At 45.3% G+C, this 18,285-nt stretch overlaps 2 protein-coding genes and 1 non-coding gene across 4 annotated transcripts in view; all 3 read right to left on the reverse strand.

Moving 5' to 3' along the window:
* Window positions 1-2,588: 2,588 nt before the first annotated feature.
* FMC1 (formation of mitochondrial complex V assembly factor 1) lies at window positions 2,589-4,107 on the reverse strand. The gene is made up of 2 exons (XM_048835324.2): window positions 3,524-4,107; window positions 2,589-2,900 (listed from the first exon to the last, which is right to left on the reverse strand). Exons 1-2 carry the CDS (start codon window positions 3,659-3,661, stop codon window positions 2,697-2,699), a joined length of 342 nt encoding a protein of 113 aa, XP_048691281.1. The 5' UTR covers window positions 3,662-4,107; the 3' UTR covers window positions 2,589-2,696.
* Window positions 4,108-7,052: 2,945 nt separating this feature from the next.
* Window positions 7,053-7,125, reverse strand: TRNAR-CCU (transfer RNA arginine (anticodon CCU)). The gene has a single exon. It is a non-coding gene; the product is annotated as a tRNA-Arg (tRNA).
* Window positions 7,126-8,237: 1,112 nt separating this feature from the next.
* UBN2 (ubinuclein 2) overlaps window positions 8,238-18,285 on the reverse strand; it is a 106,484-nt gene continuing 96,436 nt past the window's right edge. For both annotated transcript variants that reach the window (XM_075124243.1, XM_048835317.2), the window contains exon 17: window positions 8,238-17,459. In XM_075124243.1, the coding sequence (XP_074980344.1) occupies window positions 17,410-17,459 (50 nt within the window). In that variant the 3' untranslated portion in view covers window positions 8,238-17,409. The remainder of the gene's footprint in view (window positions 17,460-18,285) is intronic.

Consider the following 18,285-nt stretch of genomic DNA (forward strand, 5'->3'; position numbering starts at 1 on the left):
TGGTATAACTTTAATGCCAATAAAGAGTACTCGAAAGGAATTGTGTGGGGTGAGTGCAAATGCATGGTATGTCAAAGCACCTGCAACAATGTATGCCTGAGCAAACACTTTTTTTCTTTCTTCTGAGCTCCTTTGTTTTGATGGAATTGAGCATCACCTTAAGGTTCCCCTTTTCATATCAGGGTAAGTTCAGAGAGAGATCATATTAAAATGCAGAATGAAATTATGGCAGTTCAGGTAGAAAGATGACTGTAATAACAGCAGCTCTTCAGAAACCCCTCCCCTAAAAGTGAGGTTCCTGTGGGTGTAACTGGCAAGACTAATGGGTTGGATCTGCTTCTTACATTTTTAGAGCAATGATCTAAGAGCTCTTGGAATTAGCTCAACCCAAAGAGATCTCCAGTATAAAACCAAGATAACTCTGCAATGGTTGGTTTCAGAGTAGCAGCCGTGTTAGTCTGTATTCGCAAAAAGAAAAGGAGTATAAGGTGCCACAAGTACTCCTCAGCAATGGCTATCCATCCAAGCTCACAAACCTCCCAGTTATCCAATCCCTAGAACAATGTTGCCATCTAGTGTCTCCAAAGAGCCCCTGATTTCTGCAAGTCCCAAGAGAGGCAAAGACTCTTCTATCTGTGTCCAGGAACACATTAAAATAGTTTTACACATGGCTAGTATGAACCAAAATGTAAAACAAAAAACAGATTTAACATTATAGATTTGAAGTTCTTGATAAAAGTTTGAGTTGAAAGAGGGAAAAGTATGTTGCGTTGCTCAAAAATAACCAACTTTAACCAAGTTAGGAAGGGAACTCTCCTCTTCTCAGCTGGAGAGAAGGTAATCACTACAACAATGGGGAAGTAAAGCTGGGATTAACATGTATATATTTGTTTGTATATGGAGGATTTCAAGAGTTATATGAAGGACCACCCCACCACAGGAGAGGAAAAACTAGGTTGAGAGGTGCTAGAAAGGAAAAAAGTGGTTGGCCCAGGGAGCCAGTGCTTCGTGCTAGTTAGTAGTACTAGGTTTTAACCTCAACACACTTTGCTTTTCTACCACTCTATGAAGCATCCTCAATTTGTCTCAAACTCATTCAGCTAATTTACATTGCTGTTTGGTAATTTTAGGTGTCACCAAGCTTTTGAATCTGACAAGGAAGATGCACATAGTACAGCTACCTTTCATCACATTCGCTGGACCCAGAAATGAGGCACACTTAACTGTGGAAATCAATCACATTACTCATTTCAGTTCCCAGCATATATCTGTCTTGGCTTTTAACAGCCTATAGCAGTCCTGATAAAATCCAAATGATTATGCTAGGCAGGGGAAAGCATCTTGAGGAGTTAGTGGAGGTTACATCCACCCCCACTATTTGACTCTAATGACGCTTGAACCCTCCCAAATACTGGAACCTTTAGCGCTGAAGGTTGGGGGGAAGATGGCTAAACTCCAGCTGTTTTCATAGAATCAGAAGCAACCAGGTGTGTTCCTTCCCATGTGTGTTTGGCCTAGAGATTGCAACATTTCCTCATAGATTCAGACCTGGCTGGAGTGATTTGTCATCTCTCGATCAGACTACCACAATGAGCTTGGCATGAGGCTTTACCTTAAATCCATTTGGAAGATGAAACTAGAGCAGAATGCAGCAGCTGACTTGTTAAATAAAATAGCTCTGTGAGTACATTACATCTGTTTTCTGGGACATGCACTGGCTGCCTCTTGGCTTTCAAGTAGTTTGACTTCTCAAACCCTAAATGGCCTGGGACCTTTCTACTTGAGATGCCACCTCTCTTCGTGTGATACTTCTATACTTGAGATCAACAGAGGAGCTGTTGGTAGGGCATTCTCCATGAAGACCCCATGACTTTGGAGTTCATACCCTCTTCCCTTCATTGAAGTAGGCAGTTGGGGATAGAACTTTTTTCGAAGTTGGGTGGATCATGAAAGGTTGAAGACCTTGATTTACTGACTAAGGGGAAAGCATGTTGCTGGGTTTTGCCCCCCCTTTAGTATCCCAGCATGTATGCTAAGCAAAGAATAGTAGCCACATTTACATTCATAATCCACATACTTACAAGTGTCCCTCAGGCCTCTTTTGTGAAACATTTAAGATATACAACATATTGAAGGCATTAAAGAAAACCCAATTTTATTCTCTGGAGAAATTTAAAAAACCCAGCCACAGTAGAAATTGATGATTTGGTAGGTGGTGCTCTTCTTTTTGAATTACTATTGCAGGGGCTACAGTGGTGGTACGTGCTAGTGAAATCTTTCCAAATAAGCACAGATTTGAGGTCTTGACCTCTTGTGCTCCTTAGGAATCCTCTGGTATTTTTCTTACAAGCTGTCTTTGCTCTTAAAAGGGCCAATTACTACATGGAGAACAGCTAGAAAATAACTGTTTGAAGGAAAGTTTCTAGAAGATGAGACAAATCAGCACTCATATCAGGGGAGAGTTTTGCCCTGTTTCCCTGGATGTTGTCTGTCATATCAGAAACTAGCATCTGATAAGCAGATTGTGTCTCCTTCAGGTGAGAATCTAAGCCTAAGAATAACAGAAAACCTAAGCAAGGAAACCTAAATGAAGTTTCAATAAACCGTTTTATTTAACTATAAATAGGAATTGTAACAAGCAAATGTCATTTTTAAGTCCTTGTGAGAGGCAAACATTCTAGTGAACTCTTCCCTTCCTATGAATCCCATCCTTTCCCGCCTGGCTGCTGAGGCAGTTTAAGGCCCACCAGGCCAGCAGCTTCCTCAGTGGAGCGCTCTCCTTTGGCGTGGTACTCTTGGTGAAGCGCTAGGTGTTGACGGACACTGCGCAGAAGACAGAGATAAGTAGCAGCCTGGAAATGCAGCTCATGCTGGGCCCTGCAGAGCTTCTCACTGGTGACCTGCAGGCAGGAGGAAGCCAGACAACAGGCTTAGCACATGCCCGACCGGCAGACAAGCTAAAGGGCCCCTGCTGTTCAAGACCCGCAGTGGCCTTTCTGCCGCCAGCGTCCCCCACCAAGGGGAGGGCGTGTATAAACACGGCACCCGGGGGCTGGCTGAGCGCCACGTGCTCGCTCCGGTGAGCGCTGCGCAGCCAGCGTCCGGCTCCTGCAGCGGCGGGACCGTTGTGTCCACTCAGCTCCACTCCGGAGGCCAAGTTCTGCCCCGCCCGAGTAGCCGGCTCGAGTAACCGGCAAACCAGGGCCCGGGCTGAGGCCCCCGGGCGAAGAGCGCGGCCTCACTAGGCGGTTCGGGGCGCGGCCCCCCCCCGCCCCCGCGCGAGGCGAAGAACGTGGCAGCGGAGCCCCGGCCAGGTTCCAGCTGCAGGGGGCAGCAGAGAGCAGCGCCCCGCCCTGGCTCGTGGTGTGTGCGGGCGGGGGACGGCCTCGGAGCCCTGCCTGGAGTTTCGCGAAGCTCCCCAGGCCACGTGGGAGGGTCGGAGCCACGGGGGTGTTGCCGGCAGCTTCCTACAGCGGGGAGAGGGGGGGAGGCTCGGCTCGGCCCGCGGCGTCCCGCCCCGTACCCGGTGGGCGCGGAAGGCCTCCCTGAGGTACCGATAGGCCGCCGTGTCCCGGTAGGGGCGGCCCGCCTGGGCGCTCACGTAGCGCAGCTCCCGAACGAGGCTCCGCAGGGTACGGACCGGCGAGCCCAGACCCGCCATCTTCTTGATCTTCCCCCTCCGCGCCCGTCTCTCTGTGCCCTCAGCCAATGGGGTGCAGCCGCCTCACCAATCAGCCAATGGGAAGCAGCCATCTGGCGCCGACTCCTCCCCAATTAGGGGAGAGCAATAGAGCGCTAAAAAACTCAAACAAAACCGGGGAGGCGGCGCAATCGGGCGCTGAATTACCCATCGCGCTCAGGGAGGGCGGCTGGAGAGAGCAGGCGCCGCACGAGCCAGCAAATCGCCCTCAGGAGAGACACCGCCAGGCTGCGCTATAGAGGGCCGAGTTGCATGATGGCGGCCACCAAAAGCGCTGGCAGGGCGGACTATCGAGCCCCGAGGCGGATTTGCAATTGAGGGAGGGAGCTTCGGGGAGTCGCGCTAGCTGCGTTGCGGGGCGGCGGTTCTGGCGCGGTCTTTGCTTCCAGCCCCAACGACTCTCGTTCCCCGCGGATTTAGTGCCCCCCCCCCTCCCCCGCGTCCCGTTTATTGCCCGAGTTCGGAAGGGGGGGGGCAGGGGGCCGCTGTCCCACAGCGCTGTCGGGTCCCTGCGCCGCCAATGCGCCCGTCCCGTCCCCGGGGCCGCCGCGCACCCGGGCCTTGCGGGCGGGGGGCTGCGGCGCGGTGTCATTCAGCAGCGCCCCGCGCCGGGGTGCCCCACGCCCAGAGATCCCGCCGGGCGGGGCCCCGGCCCCCTGTGTCAGTCGCTGAGTCCCAGGCACCGCCCCACTTCCCTGTCTTCCCTGCAGGGGCCTGGCGCATTTACCGCCCCACCGCGGGGCAGGCGCAGCTCGGCTTAGTTTGTCTGGCTTGCCAAGCTCGCAGGCCTCAGCCGCTGCGCCGGAGGGAAATTAGCCCGTAACACGTTGTGACTCAAACGGGGTGTGGACACACAAGCCCACCCTGCCACGTGACCCTGCCCGTACAGAGCGAAGTGGCTCCAGCAGGCTGGCGAGGGACGAGCTCAGCCAGGGACACTGAGTCGGGCTACTCATGCGGGGCAGGAGACCAGGAATTAAATAATCCAGGCTAAACAAGTGACTTGCACTTTTCCTTCTGTGTTTTACATGAGCTTTAGGCATCTGAGCTATTTTTAAGCCTCCTTTGCTGTATTTTGAGTGCCTGGAGTCTTAGGACTGATGAGTAGCACTTTAATTACAAATGAATGTTTGCAGTCTAGTGTCTAGTGAGCAGATCTACAGCAACAAACTGGTGTGCACAGCTCAGTGCCACAAGCTAGTGTTACTAACTTTTATTTTATTTTGAATTTTGCTATCTGTTTTTGTATGAGCCCAACCACTGGAGTCAAATGAGTCCATGAGCCTCTCAGCTTTAATTTAAAAGTTTCTATTTCTTACGTAGCAAAAAACCTCAAAAACATGAATCCTAAAAGCTAAAAAAGAAAACCCACCACCAACTCTCCCCCAAACAACAATATCAACCCTCGCCCACCCCCCACCCCCCCCGCCGCAAAAAAAAAAAAAACACAAACAAAAATACACACCTCTCCCCTTCATCCTCTGGAGGACAGGACCTTCATTATTTTCTGCTGTTTATTTCATTCTTGTGCTGGTCTGTTCAGGCTTCTGAGTGTCATGTTGATGGACTTGGTTTCTTTTTCAATTGGTCTGTAGAATGTTTGTCTTAAGTGGCCTGTTCATATGATCACTTGCCATAGAAGTCATGTTATTGTCATTCTTAATGTGTGTCCTAAATATGTCAATTATCTTCATGTCACAGTTTGATTGCTCTACTTCAGAGTTTCTGATGTTGCAAGAAACTCTTTCCAATGGACTTGGAAGATCTTCCATAGACATTTACTATGAGTTGATTTTCATATCAACGTCTTTTATAGATTTCCATGATGTCATAAAGGAGGGAAGGCAAGATGCTAGCATTAAAAAAAACAGCAACATATTTTTGTATGAGGGCCAATCCATGTTACTTTTTCAAATCTTTTCAAGTTTGTGAACATTTTTGGTGTTTTTTTATATTTGTTGTGTGACAAATAGCATGGTGTCATCATCATTACACATCTCACTCCTTAGCTAGATAAAATAACTTACTTCTTCTAGTGCAGGAGTTGGCAAACTACGGCCCGCAGGCTGGATCTGGCCCACCAGCCGTTTTAATCAGGCCCTCAAGCTCCTGCTGGGGAGTGGGGTCGGGCTTGCCCTGCTCCGGCGCTCCAGGGAGCAGGGTCGGGGGCCATTCCACAGGGCTCCTGGAAGTAGCGGCATGACCCCTCTTCAGCTCCTACGCGTAGGGGCAGCCAGGGTGCTCCTCTCTACATGCTGCCCCCGCCCCAAACACTGCCCCCACAGCTCCCATTGGCTAGGAACCACAAAGCAGTGCCTGTGGATGGGGCAGCGTGCAGAGCTGTCTTGCTGCACCGCCACATAGGAGTCAGAGAAGGGACATGCTGCTGCTTCCAGGAGCTGCCTGAGGTAAGCGCTGCGTGGAGCCTGCACCCCTGAGCCTCTCCTGCTCCCCTAACCCCCTGCCCCAGCCCTGATTCCCCTCCTGCCCTCCAAACCCATCAGTCCCAGCCTGGAGCACTCTCCTACTCCCCAAACTCCTCATCCCCAGTCCCACCACAGAGCCCATACCCCCAGCCAGAGCCCTCACCAGCCCCGAGCCCCCTCACAAACCCTGAACTCCTCATTTGTGGCCCCATCCCAGAGCCCTCACCCCTTCCCTCACTCCAACCCCCATTTTCTGAGCATTCATGGCCCGCCACACAATTTCTATTCGCAGATGCGGCCCTCCGGCCAAGAAGTTTGCCCACCTGTTTTCTAGTGGTTCTTCATCCAGTCTAATGGTTGCTTTTGGGACATTGATAGCCATATATTTTGTCTTCCACTTGTTAATGAACCAATCAACTTGTTTTGCTGAATCTGCCCAAAGCTATGTTCCCAGAGTGGGGGAGGGGGTGGGCAACCAGAGGGGTCTATCTTATTGAACCTGATCACCATATAATATTATCAACCTCAAGCGCTAAAAAAACTTTAAAATTAGACATTTTGGGTTATTTTCATTTGCTTTTTGGGATGTGGGTAAATAAAAAAAACCACGTTTAATAAAGTCTCATAAGTTTGAAACCAAACCAATGATATTTAAATGCTTGGCGTTGACACAACTGTATGTTGCTCAGGTTCAGTAAGATGGAGTGTGGTTCCTCCCCCCACTGTGGGGCAGTCAGTCAAAGACACTCTCCGCTGGGAGGGCGAGCTGTTACACTTCAAGTGTTCAGCGTTATGCATAAGGCTCTATTGGGCACAAGTCTCTTTTAGTGACTTCAGTCCACTCCCCGCGTTGAAAGCACACTTGTGCAAAGACTTGTCCCGAGCAAACGGCTAAACAATTTGGGGAAGGGGAAAAAAATGCTTTTCACCCCAGATGGGACTCGAACCCACAATCCCTGGCTTAGGAGGCCAATGCCTTATCCATTAGGCCACTGGGGCTCCCACGAAGCGCAATTCTTCCTTCCTTCATTTCTCCCTTCATCCGACCCCTCCTCCTTTTAATGCACGCCGATTGGCCAATCTAGTAGCACTCTCCTGTGAGCTGTAGACAGGAAGCTGTGCGCACAGCCTTCTGGGACGTATCGTGTCTGCACACCAACGAGGCGCACTACGTCATGGGAATGGCCGCTCTCCTTGCACGGAGCGCCGGGAAGTGTAGTTTTACCCGAAGGCCGTGCGGCGATGATGGCGCTGGGGGCGGTGCGTGGCCTTGGAACCTGGCCCCGGCGTTGAACTGGGGAGGCCACGGAGCAAAGCGGGCGGCCCCGCTGCGTGCCAGGACCACCACCGGGCGCCCGCCGCCGCGGCCGGGAGGTCGTGCCCCGCCCGGCGCCGCCCCCGGCTGCCGCATGCTGGGTGGCCCGTAAGGGGAGCAAGCGGCACCACTGCTCAGCTCGCCCCCAACCCAGCCCGCTACCAGCCCCGGGCGGACTGAGTTTTCTGGGGCACGGTCAGCAGCTTCTGACGCGCGGGGTCGGGGTTAATTGATCAACCAAACCCGGGCCGACATTTCCCCGGGCTAATTTAAGGCTCGCCCCTCTGCAGCCGCAGGCGGGCTGGGCGAACACTGATGGGCCAATCGAAGTTCAGCGCAGGGCTCTTCTTCAGTGTCAGAAACGAGCAGATTAGCTACAGCCGGGGGGGCGCTAGAGCAAAGCTGAGAACAAGACCTAGCGGCCCAGCACCGCCACCGTGTGCAGAGCCAGCCCTGGGGGGCGGGGGGGAGGGGGAAGAAAAGATGTAGTTTAACACCCCTGCCTGTACACGTTTATTTAATCATAGCTACCAGTCCTCCCCCCCCGCCCGGTGGAGTTGTGAATCTTCCTCCCGCTCTGTCCCATTATTGCTGCTTGCAGGCTGAAGCTGAGGCGTTCTTCCCCCAACAGTGGGGGATTGATCATGTTACCTGGCAGTGGGTCGCTGATGAAACTGTAACTTATTTGAACCAACACGTGGAATGAAGGCAGCTACAGCGGAAAGCTTAGATAGATGTAAATAGTCCAGTCTTTATGATACTGAGAAGTTATCTATCTCACAACCACACACACTGCTAATATGTACATTCCTCTTTATTTAATACAGCACAGACACGTGACACATACAAAAGAAAAATACACTCATGAAAAAGAACCCTGTCCCAGTTAAGGACAGGAAACATCTACACTCAATTAAATAAGGCTCTTACTTTAGAACACAGGTCTGCTAGCTACACTTGGAATCTCAGAGCAAGCCTATTGCCAAAAAATCTCAGCACCCTGTTTAGGACAGTGAAAGTAGGAAGGGTCAGAACATGTTTGGGACCTGTGAGGCAGGTTCAGTAGATTCAGTTACCCCACTAAGATCTGCAAGAGTGAGTGCACATATGTGGTTATGGGATAGCACTGCCTTCTCTGCAATTTTATCCTGCAGGACCAAAGTATGATAAAAGGAATTATGTTCCACCAGCTATTCTTGCAGAATGTCAGATATGTGACCTGTCAAAAAAAAAAAAAAAAACTGAACTGTCCTGCAAAAGGTAGGACAATAAACCTGAATATTTGGGAGGAAAGGGAAAACATCACAGTATCAAGGTGAAGAGTTTTATCAGGAACCTCCCAGGTGGACAAAGCACTGCCAACCACACTTGGGAATGCACACAGGAAACTCTAGCTTCCCAGTTAAATGGCTAGCATGTATTAAACTGATCAGCAAGCATACACATTTGGAACTGGTGCAGGCTTTTGTGGCAGCAGCTCCCCCATTTTCCTGCTTCAGTTCAGGATGGAAATTAAGCAGGCACCAGTTCCTCTGGCAAAGAGCCTTACACACTTTCTTTAAAAAAAACCCTAAAATAATAGAAAAAAAGGGAGACACGTGTATTTACAAAATCCATGGCTGGTACAGTACATAATTTTTAAGACACACTAAATGCTACAATCTTTCAGGTCCTGAGATTATTACAAAAAAAAAATCAACTCAAAACTTGTGTTCAGGTCCAGTTTTATAAGGAGAGAGAAATAAAAAATCACTTGTTTAAAAATACAGTATCCCTTTAAGTTAGTGGAACGCATCTTTGTAAAAAAACAAAACCAAAGTAATTGGCACCCATCACCAATAAGTAGCTGGATTTGGTTATTCAGGCCCCTCTCCTCAAGGGCTGTTATACATGCTTCTTGTCACATGGGGGAAGCATTTTACAGGGGAGTTCATCAGATAAGCACATGGGCCTGCTCTTTCACCAAGCCAAGGGCTTTTCCCCATGTTCTGAAGTAAGCAGGTATTAAGGAGCAAGTAGACGTGAATTCGTGTGGAATAAAAAAGAAAAAAAAAATCACAGAATCCCCACTTCAAATATGTCTGCCATTGCACAGGAATTGTACATTCCCTTTCTTGGTATTAAGGAGGATCACAAAAGTCTGTATACTGACAGTTTCTTTTTAATTTAGTTGAGGCACAATAAGCACTTGCTTGCTATTTTATTGTTCTAAACTTGGCAATGACAGTCAGGAAAGTACCCATGTAAAGGGCCTTCAGCCCCTCACTATACATAATCTACATTCTCAAGAGCACCAGCCAGCCAAGTAGAATTAAGCTGGTTAACTCTTTCATATATTTTTGAATGAAACAGTAAACCGGATACTGCAGCCTAAACCCTTTCACTGAGAGGACTCTTGCTGCAATTAGAATAAGCAAGTTTTAAGCTTGGAAGCTCTGCTGTTGAGCAAATGCCTTCACTAGGCAGAGGTAAAAGGACTCGCCCATGTCTGCTCACAAGGAAGAGTTCTAGTACAGTGCTTTCTCTCTCTCTCTCTGTCTCTCTCTCTCTCTCTCTCTAAATTAGAGCAACAGATACCCTCCTACTGTAGTACGCATCTTTGACTGGTAGCCTAGAAATTACCAGCATTCTAAGGATTACTTAACCACAAAATGCATTTGATCCCCAACCCTCAGGGGAAGGAGGCTGGACGAGGGAGACAAATCACATAGAAAGGGGACTAATTTAACTGCTAAAATATAACAATGCTCAGCAGAGACTTTTTGGGGGGAAGTAGAGAGGAATAATTAATTAACAGTGTAACGTATTTTACTTCTTTAAATCAACAGTCCTAAATAAATATTCTGGAGAGAAACAAATCCCAGTCTAAACCGTGAGAATGTATGCAAGAAAATTGCACAAATTGCTACAGCAAGATAGAAATACTGACTTTAAAACAGATTCATTACAGCTCTTGCCTCTGAGCTGGATTGTTCCGCTGTAACAAGTGCAACACTGAGCAGTGAAAAAGAAGGCAGTGGGGGATCCCAATTCAGCCTCTATTTAGAAGAGGCTCCATTTATAAGAGATCCAGCCACTGACTAGCTAAAATCTTCCCTTAATTAAAAGCAGTCAGTTCACTAAACATTGCATTTACTAAATCCTATATTTCGGTGGTAGGAAGGGTACAGGAAATCAATCCCTCACCACCCAAAAGTGTAACCTATACATCAGATTGCTGTGGCTTCTTGGTCCAGTTCTGCAGAGCTGAATATTGTGCAACTATCTAAAAAGCTCTCAGAATCAAACTTATCACCAACTGGAGATTTTAGTCTCCCTTCAAAAGCCATTTCATTACACTTCTGATACTAGAGTTTGCACAAGAAAATGGGTTTTTTTTCTTTCTTTTTTTTTTTTTTGAATACAAAGTTCATTTTCCCTGTTAGAAAAAAATACTTTTTTGTAGTACAGACATTCAAAAACTATGTCCTGTTTCTTTGGGTAGAAGTTTAACATTTGTTAATGGGGGCAGGGTGAGGAGTGTACATAACACTGGAATATGTAAAGAATACTTATCTGCATAGTTGATATTCATGACTACTAATCAAACTAAGGCCTTATCTGGAAAAAGCTGAGAACACAAAACAATTTTTTCCCCCCATAGGTGGAAACTAATCAGTTCCAAATAAGCTCTGGGTATCATTAGTTATTTGGTTTATCTTAAACTTGGTAGTATCTCCCAACTTGTTTTGGTTGGACAACAGATCTTCCCCCTCACATCCTTTCTTTTGTTGTTGGGCAGTCAAGAACACTGTCAAAGTTAACCAAAGGTAGTGTATCCCACTTGTACTGGACACTTTCATTAGTATTAAAAAATTATTAGCAGCTTCCTGCTTTACAGCCAGAAGGGGGTGGTGAGAGAAAAGGAGAAGTTGCAGTTCATTTCCAGAAAGATGGAATAAGTAGCAAAAAGATTTTCTTCATTCTAAGAGTTGCTCTATAGAGTTACAGTTATCACGTTGGATACTAAAAATGTAGACAGACATCCTTTGCCTCAGCTAAGGAGAGTACAGCACAACTCAGGTAGGGGGTGCACACATGGCTGGAGGGCACCTTTGTGTTCCCCCCAGTCCTGGGACAGCTGCATGCCACGCTGGTCCCTTGGAGCAGATTCATAGATTCTTTAAGTTACTTCACCTACCCATAGCCCCAAGGGGCTATGTTAACAGCCAGGAATTGCTGGGTCTCAGGAAAGGTGGGTAAGCCAGCTTTGGGGCTGCTTTGTGCTGGCAGGATCACAGATTAGATAGATAGATTCATGATTTTCAACATATTAAAAAAAGCTTTTGGGTAAGTTAAAAACTAAAATTACGTCCATACCCTATTTTCTCTCACAAAACCAAACCCTGATACTTGACAGCCCACCTTGCTCCCTAGATTAACTCTGCTCCTAATTAGGGAGGGAAGTTCTCAAACCTTGATCTGGTTTCTGGAAGGGGAAAGCCCACTCTTTCCTCCTCCACATTGCATCCAGACCAACCCTGTCACACTACCTAGTAGAAATACCGCACAGAACCACCATAGCCTACTTACGTTTGTTATCGTAGGTGGAGCAACATTCAGCATTAGTCAACATCTAATTTTGCTTTTGACTAGTCAACACTGATTTCTCTGAACATTTTTATAGAAATGCAAGCTAGACATCTGTTCAATTATTTTCAGCATATAGTAAAACCTTGCTAATTTGCATTAAATCACTTGACACCTATTAGCAGATTGCTTGTTATATAACAAGCAAAATTTAATAAACAAAGAAAATCTATGTTCATTTAGTTTGATCACTGTAGTTAAGATGTATTGTAATTCTTTATATTGCTAATCAGTAGATCTTCTACAAATAATGAAGTCTCTCAACATGACACCTTACTCCAATCTTTGCTAAGAGCTGGAAAAATGCACTTTTTCTGGTGTGTGATTTAAGCAGTTTGTGGATTATAACAAGGTTTTAAATTTTACTGAGACTAATTTGCTGAGAACAACATAAGGAAGCCCACTCCATTCATCTATTGCATGCGAGAAAGTGGCACAACTTTGGTGAATTTAAGTACTAATTTAAGCTAGAAACTGATGGCATGACTAATGTCAGGCAGATGTGGATAGCACCATGCAAGCTTCCCTGTAATACATCTCAGTTCAGACTTGTTGCAACCTAGTATTTTAGCTGTCTCCTCTACTAAAAGGGCCATCAGTTGTGGGGAATTGTTCCAAACTCTAGGAGTGGTTATGAGAGACAGTCTAATACTTAGAGGTAGACAGATTGAGACTACCAAACTAATTTCATCTGCGACCTAAACAAGATTCAAACATAGACCTCCAAAGGGAAATACATCAAATTCCTTTCCTACTAAACTCCTCTCTCTCTCACTCCCCCCACCTTACTATACTGTCATCTGTGCCCAAATGTCCACCTTTCAGAAGGAAAACAGGATTCTTAGGAATACTGCTTTGTGTGTGAGAGAGCATACAGAATGAATGCCATGGTACAGCAGCTATAACTTATTACACACACACACACACACTTTTTACAAAAGGGAAAATAGTATAACAGCATAAAGTCATCTTGGCAAGTTTAAAATTTTTCTCCCAAATGCCTCCCAGCACTTTAGGATCTCTGAGAACAGTTTAAAGGAAGGGAGAGGGGAAAATAAAATAAAGAAAAGGCACTTAAACAAAGGACAAAGGCCTGAATCAAGTAAGTCATGGAGGGGTAACAGCCATTTCACCAGAGCTAGGACCAATCAGAATCTACCAACTTTTATTTTTAAACTTCTATAAAATTAAAATTGCATAAAGTGTTAATTAACCAGTCATTTACCTACCACATTTACCTTCTGGTTCATTTTAAGAAAACAAAACAGCAAGTGTCCCTATTGTGATCCCCATCTTAGCAAAAAATGGGGAGCTGGAGTCCGGGGTGTAAACCTTCCAGAGCTTTGCTTGACAGCAGGTTTTGCTTTTTCCTGCAATTCCATCTTCAAAGAAAGTCCAAAACTAAAATAGAAGAGGGATCACTGTGCCTTTAACAATGCACTCAAAAAAAAAATCAAACACCCCATCACTCCTAATCCATCTGTGGGCAAAAACTACTCCAAAAACGAACTGTAAACTAGATTAAAATTTGCTAATAAATACAGCCAAAAGTTCATTTTACAAATGTAGCAGCAAAAGTGATAAAGTTAGTTGGAGTCTTAAGAGACAACCCCCAGAAGGTTATGGTTTGCACAACTGATGGCAGCTTGGGAGAGTTGCAGGATTTCTCTGCTTTCGTGTCCTGGACCAAGTGGAGGAGGAGCGTGGAGGAAGTGTCAGGCAGTTGGAGTGGGGGAAAGGAACAAGACCCTGTGTGCCTGTTTCACCCAAAATCTATGCACCAAACAGCCTTGACAGGATTCAAACAAAAAGCAGAACCCAGGTTATTAAAAGTCACTTCTGATTAGCTGAAAACAGATGTTAAACCCACAGCATCCACTCATGACTTGGTGACTCAATATTAGTAATTCATTTTAACAGCAAAATAATAGAGAATGATGGGCAAAAAATAACGATTTAGGTCATCAACATCTATCTTGGGGAGGTGGAGAACACAGCAATAATGATCCAAATTATTAGAAATTTTGCAGGTTGTGGTTCACCTAGCCTAGCTCCTTTCTCTATTTGCAAAGTTCCCAGAGGATTTAAAATTGCTACCTATGCCTTTTGGAGCTTTGGAACATGTAGCAGAAGGCATTACCCAAAGGGTTTTTAGCATCTAAAACCTGTGTTTGAAATTATTGCTTGCATTATTTGAGGCTCAGAGTGAGCTTGATAATCCAGCTCATGAACAATCCCCAAATTAAGGTCAGCTGCCCAGAAAGACAGCTCAACTGGCTCTTATTGCTTGTGAATACTGAGGGTTTAGTATGTACAACAGCTTATATATATTACCAAAGGCCCTTAAAAATAGTAACTCTTGAAAAACAGCTTAAACAACAAGTTGCTGTGCAAGGAGTAGTAAAGTGTATTAGTCTAATTTTGCACTGGGATGTTGCAGATATCCTTCACTGCACATCTGCTCATGCTCCCCCATTCTGCAAAGATCCCGGGAATTACTCTGTAGTTATCTTTTGACCTGGTCTTTCTGGGTTGAACAAGTGGAGCATAGAGAAGGCGTTGAAATACAGAATCTTTCTCCTTTGGGTCACTTGATTCCGAAGTGGCCCATCAGACTGGTAGTGACTAAAAATAGTTACTGTTTCAGTGGCCTATATGAAGTGAGTTTGTGACCTCAGTTCAGTTTCACATCATACAACTATTTCCAAAACTAGTACTAATATGCTTTCTTGTTACCATTCTCAACAAACAGGCCAACGATTGAATGGGCTGTGGAGACTGAATTCCCCTCTCAATCCTAGAGATGATGCTCTGCAAATGAGGCACACTTGCGGAAGAAAGGAAACTTGTGCTGTCATTGTCTGTGCTGTACGGATAAAGGGCTCCAATCTCCAGGACTGTCAATTGTGTACCTGTCACTAGATCTAGAATTTCACTTAAAAAAAAAGTAGTATGGAAGTAAAGAATGGCAATATGAGCGAGACACTTTGAGGGAGGAAGTATAGAAGAGGGCAGAGTTCTCTTGGAGCGGGGGGTCTTTTCCACATATTGCTGCTGGGTGGCTCTCCACTTCAGCCCCTCAGCTACATGCATTATTAGAAGTGTGGTATGTTTGGCATAGGTCAAAGAATTCTGGCCTCACAGAATCTCTTCCTTCCTCCCTTCCTGGGGTAAAAGATCACACAAAAGCAAAACTTGGATGCTACCCTCTGAATAGTTAATGGAGTCTTATGCCTTGGAGAATTTTCATCTGAGTAGGAATGCCAGGGTCTGTATGAATATATACACCCTTTTTGAAATTAACCTTGATGCTAAGAGTTGTAATTTTGTCTAACCAACATGCCACCTACGGAACACTTACATTAGCAGAAAAACACAATTTGCCTAGTGCCACAGGGGTGAAATTCAAAACCTAATGGATCTTATTTTGGTTCAATCTGTCCTTTACAGAAATTCCTTGTGCAAAATCCTTTATTGCTGGGCTCAACCCAACATTCATTTATTTTTATATGATATATACAATATATATTATTTTAAATTCATGTTTATATATAATTTATATATATAAAATTAAAGAGATCTAAATAGAAAAAAGAATTGTTGTCTGGTCTTAAGAAAAATAGTTCACATGTCAAAGAAAATGGAAAGCTAAAAGTTGGTCTAGCAAAAACACTAGAGATTTAATAGCCAGAGGTCAAAGTTTGTACTTGGAAGGGGTGAGGTGACAGTCAGTCACAAGTACAATCTCAGATCAGAACTACTGGAAAGTTCAAGACAGACTAGAATTCCAGCATCTTTGATCACAGGGATATACTGGATTTGCAAGAGAAAGGACCTCAAATCAGAAACTGTGATATTCCAGATCAGAAGATCCCATACTTTCTTACTTTTACCTTGCAATTTCTGCCATGCTTTTCTTTCCGCTTATAGAAAGATGGGACTCAACAATAAAGTTTTAATCTAAGAACCTCTTCTATCCTATTATCAAAAGTGCAATGCGTGCTAAACGTTTCCTAAACATACAAACGGACTACCCAATATATTGCTATCCAAAAATGAAAGCCAGCCTTGCTGTCTTGTAAATACCATGCAGGGCAGAGTTCAGGTCATGAGTACCCCAGGCCAGCAGGGGCCAGGAATGCTAAAGAGACAACACATTCAGCCCCAGGAGGAGAAAAGGCACCCCAGATTGCTTTTGAACGATTCCTCTTTGGCTAATGCTTGAAGCAGTATAACTTGGCTCTGAAGTAAACCACATCCAGCTCTCCTGAGCTGAAGGGTTCACTACCATGTCTAGCTTTTGAAAGTAGTTGGATGGAAGAGGGAACGGATCCAGCAGGGATGAGCAAGTGCCCTTGTGTTTTATGAAGGATGTAGATTCTATACGGTAATAGCAGAGATACACAAGGAGAACCAATTGAAGAAATGAAACAAGTTTAAGGGTGGAAAACCATAGTGTCCATCTTCCAAAAAAATTAGGTGTGGGGAGATAAGAATGCTGTCTGATCTGAAACAAAATTTAGATTCCATTTTATGTAAAAAAGACAGAATTTTTTCTTTAAATACCAAACATTCTGTGCCAAAATTAACTTGGGAGTAGAGACTAATGTAAACCGCTCTTTACTCTTCTCCTGCCTCTCCAACAGGATTCTCTCTTTGAAAGGGAGCTCTGCCTGGGGAGTAATGAGACTGCTTTAGCCACAGTACCCACAAAACCAAACAAGGCCTGTATTCATTAGGCTTTTCCAAAGAGGTAATGTTGGACAAATGTCTGTATCAGAAACTATCTGTGGAAAGTTTATTCTTATTTACGTCAGACTGCCCAAGCAGCAGACCGTCTCTGGTCTGTACTACGTAAGGTCCACAACCATATGATACACTCAGGGCCCATTTATATTCTTTTGCATTCTTTTGCAGGGCCCACTTATATTCTTTCAAATTGTTAAAGTGGGTGGCTTCCTACCTCCCAGGATAGATGGAGAAATTTACTCCATCGCTCTTCATGCTTCCTCCTTATCATTAGGCATTACCCAGAAAGTAAACATTGTGCCACTGTGGGTTTGACAACTGAAACTTGCCAGTCAGAATAGATTTTAAAAGGCTGAGTTTCTTTAGTAAGCTCAAACTATGATCAATCTGCATGAAAGCCTTTCCTCCTTTTCCTCCTCTATTTGATCGAGTATTTTCTTTTTCTTCTTTCCTCCCACCACAGTGCTTGGGATGAGAGTATGTAAACATTGACAGAAACAGCAGCCCTGTGACCATGTAAGCACTTTCCCAACTGGGCAGATTCCATCAGCCAATCAGAACCGCTTCATGCTCCCTTGCTCATCCAGAAGTCACTGGGTTTTCCGCTGTAACTTAGTGTCCCCTTTACTTTGGCCTCCATCTGGAATTTGGGGGTGGGGGTAGAAGGGGGAAAGAAGAGGAACAAAGAAACACAGGTATAAAGTTCTCTTGTGATTATGTGAGTTACACTACAAATAAAGCAACCCGCACTGCAGAATACTGAACTGTGTTCCTGTTGGTTGCCCCAAATATGTGAATTCCAGCAGCTAGTGAGAGTGCACAACTGTGACTTGCAGTAAATGAATGTACTTGTTTGCACCAAAGGCTGTGACTGACTGATAAGTTGTCTACAGGATGTGGGCGGCTTCTGGTTATTTTTTAAAACTAAAATTTAAATTGGGGATGCCCAGCTCAAACACTGCTATAATGTGCTGTCTTCACGGAGTGGAGTCCCTCATTATCTTCTCACCAGCTTATTTAATTTGCATTAGAATTGTTGATGCTTAACACTCAGGACAATACACTATTCTTTCTTGAAATAACAGCTAAATTGTCATTTGGGAGAGTGCTAAGTCTAATCCTCAGGTGTCTCTAGCACTCTTTGCAATAAAGCATATAAAAATCAACCTATGGTACTTATTGCCACAAGGACTTATTGAAGCAAACAGATGAGTAAGAAAGGTTTAACTGCTTTCACAGGCTCTTGAAACAGCCTAAAACCTGTGGAGCTCAAATAAATTTGTTAGTCTCTAAGGTGCCACAAGTACTCCTTTTCTTTTTTCCTAAAACCTGTGGAGCTGAGCATTGTGTGGGTGGAATAAAGAACACACCCAGCTCCACTCTGCCCACTTCAGACCCCCATTCCCTGTTTGAGCCACAACTCATGAAGTAGCCAAGAAAATTCCATGTCCTAAATTGCACGATCC

Source organism: Caretta caretta, chromosome 1, assembly GCF_965140235.1.
Source record: "Caretta caretta isolate rCarCar2 chromosome 1, rCarCar1.hap1, whole genome shotgun sequence".
NCBI classification, from domain to species: Eukaryota; Metazoa; Chordata; order Testudines; family Cheloniidae; genus Caretta; species Caretta caretta.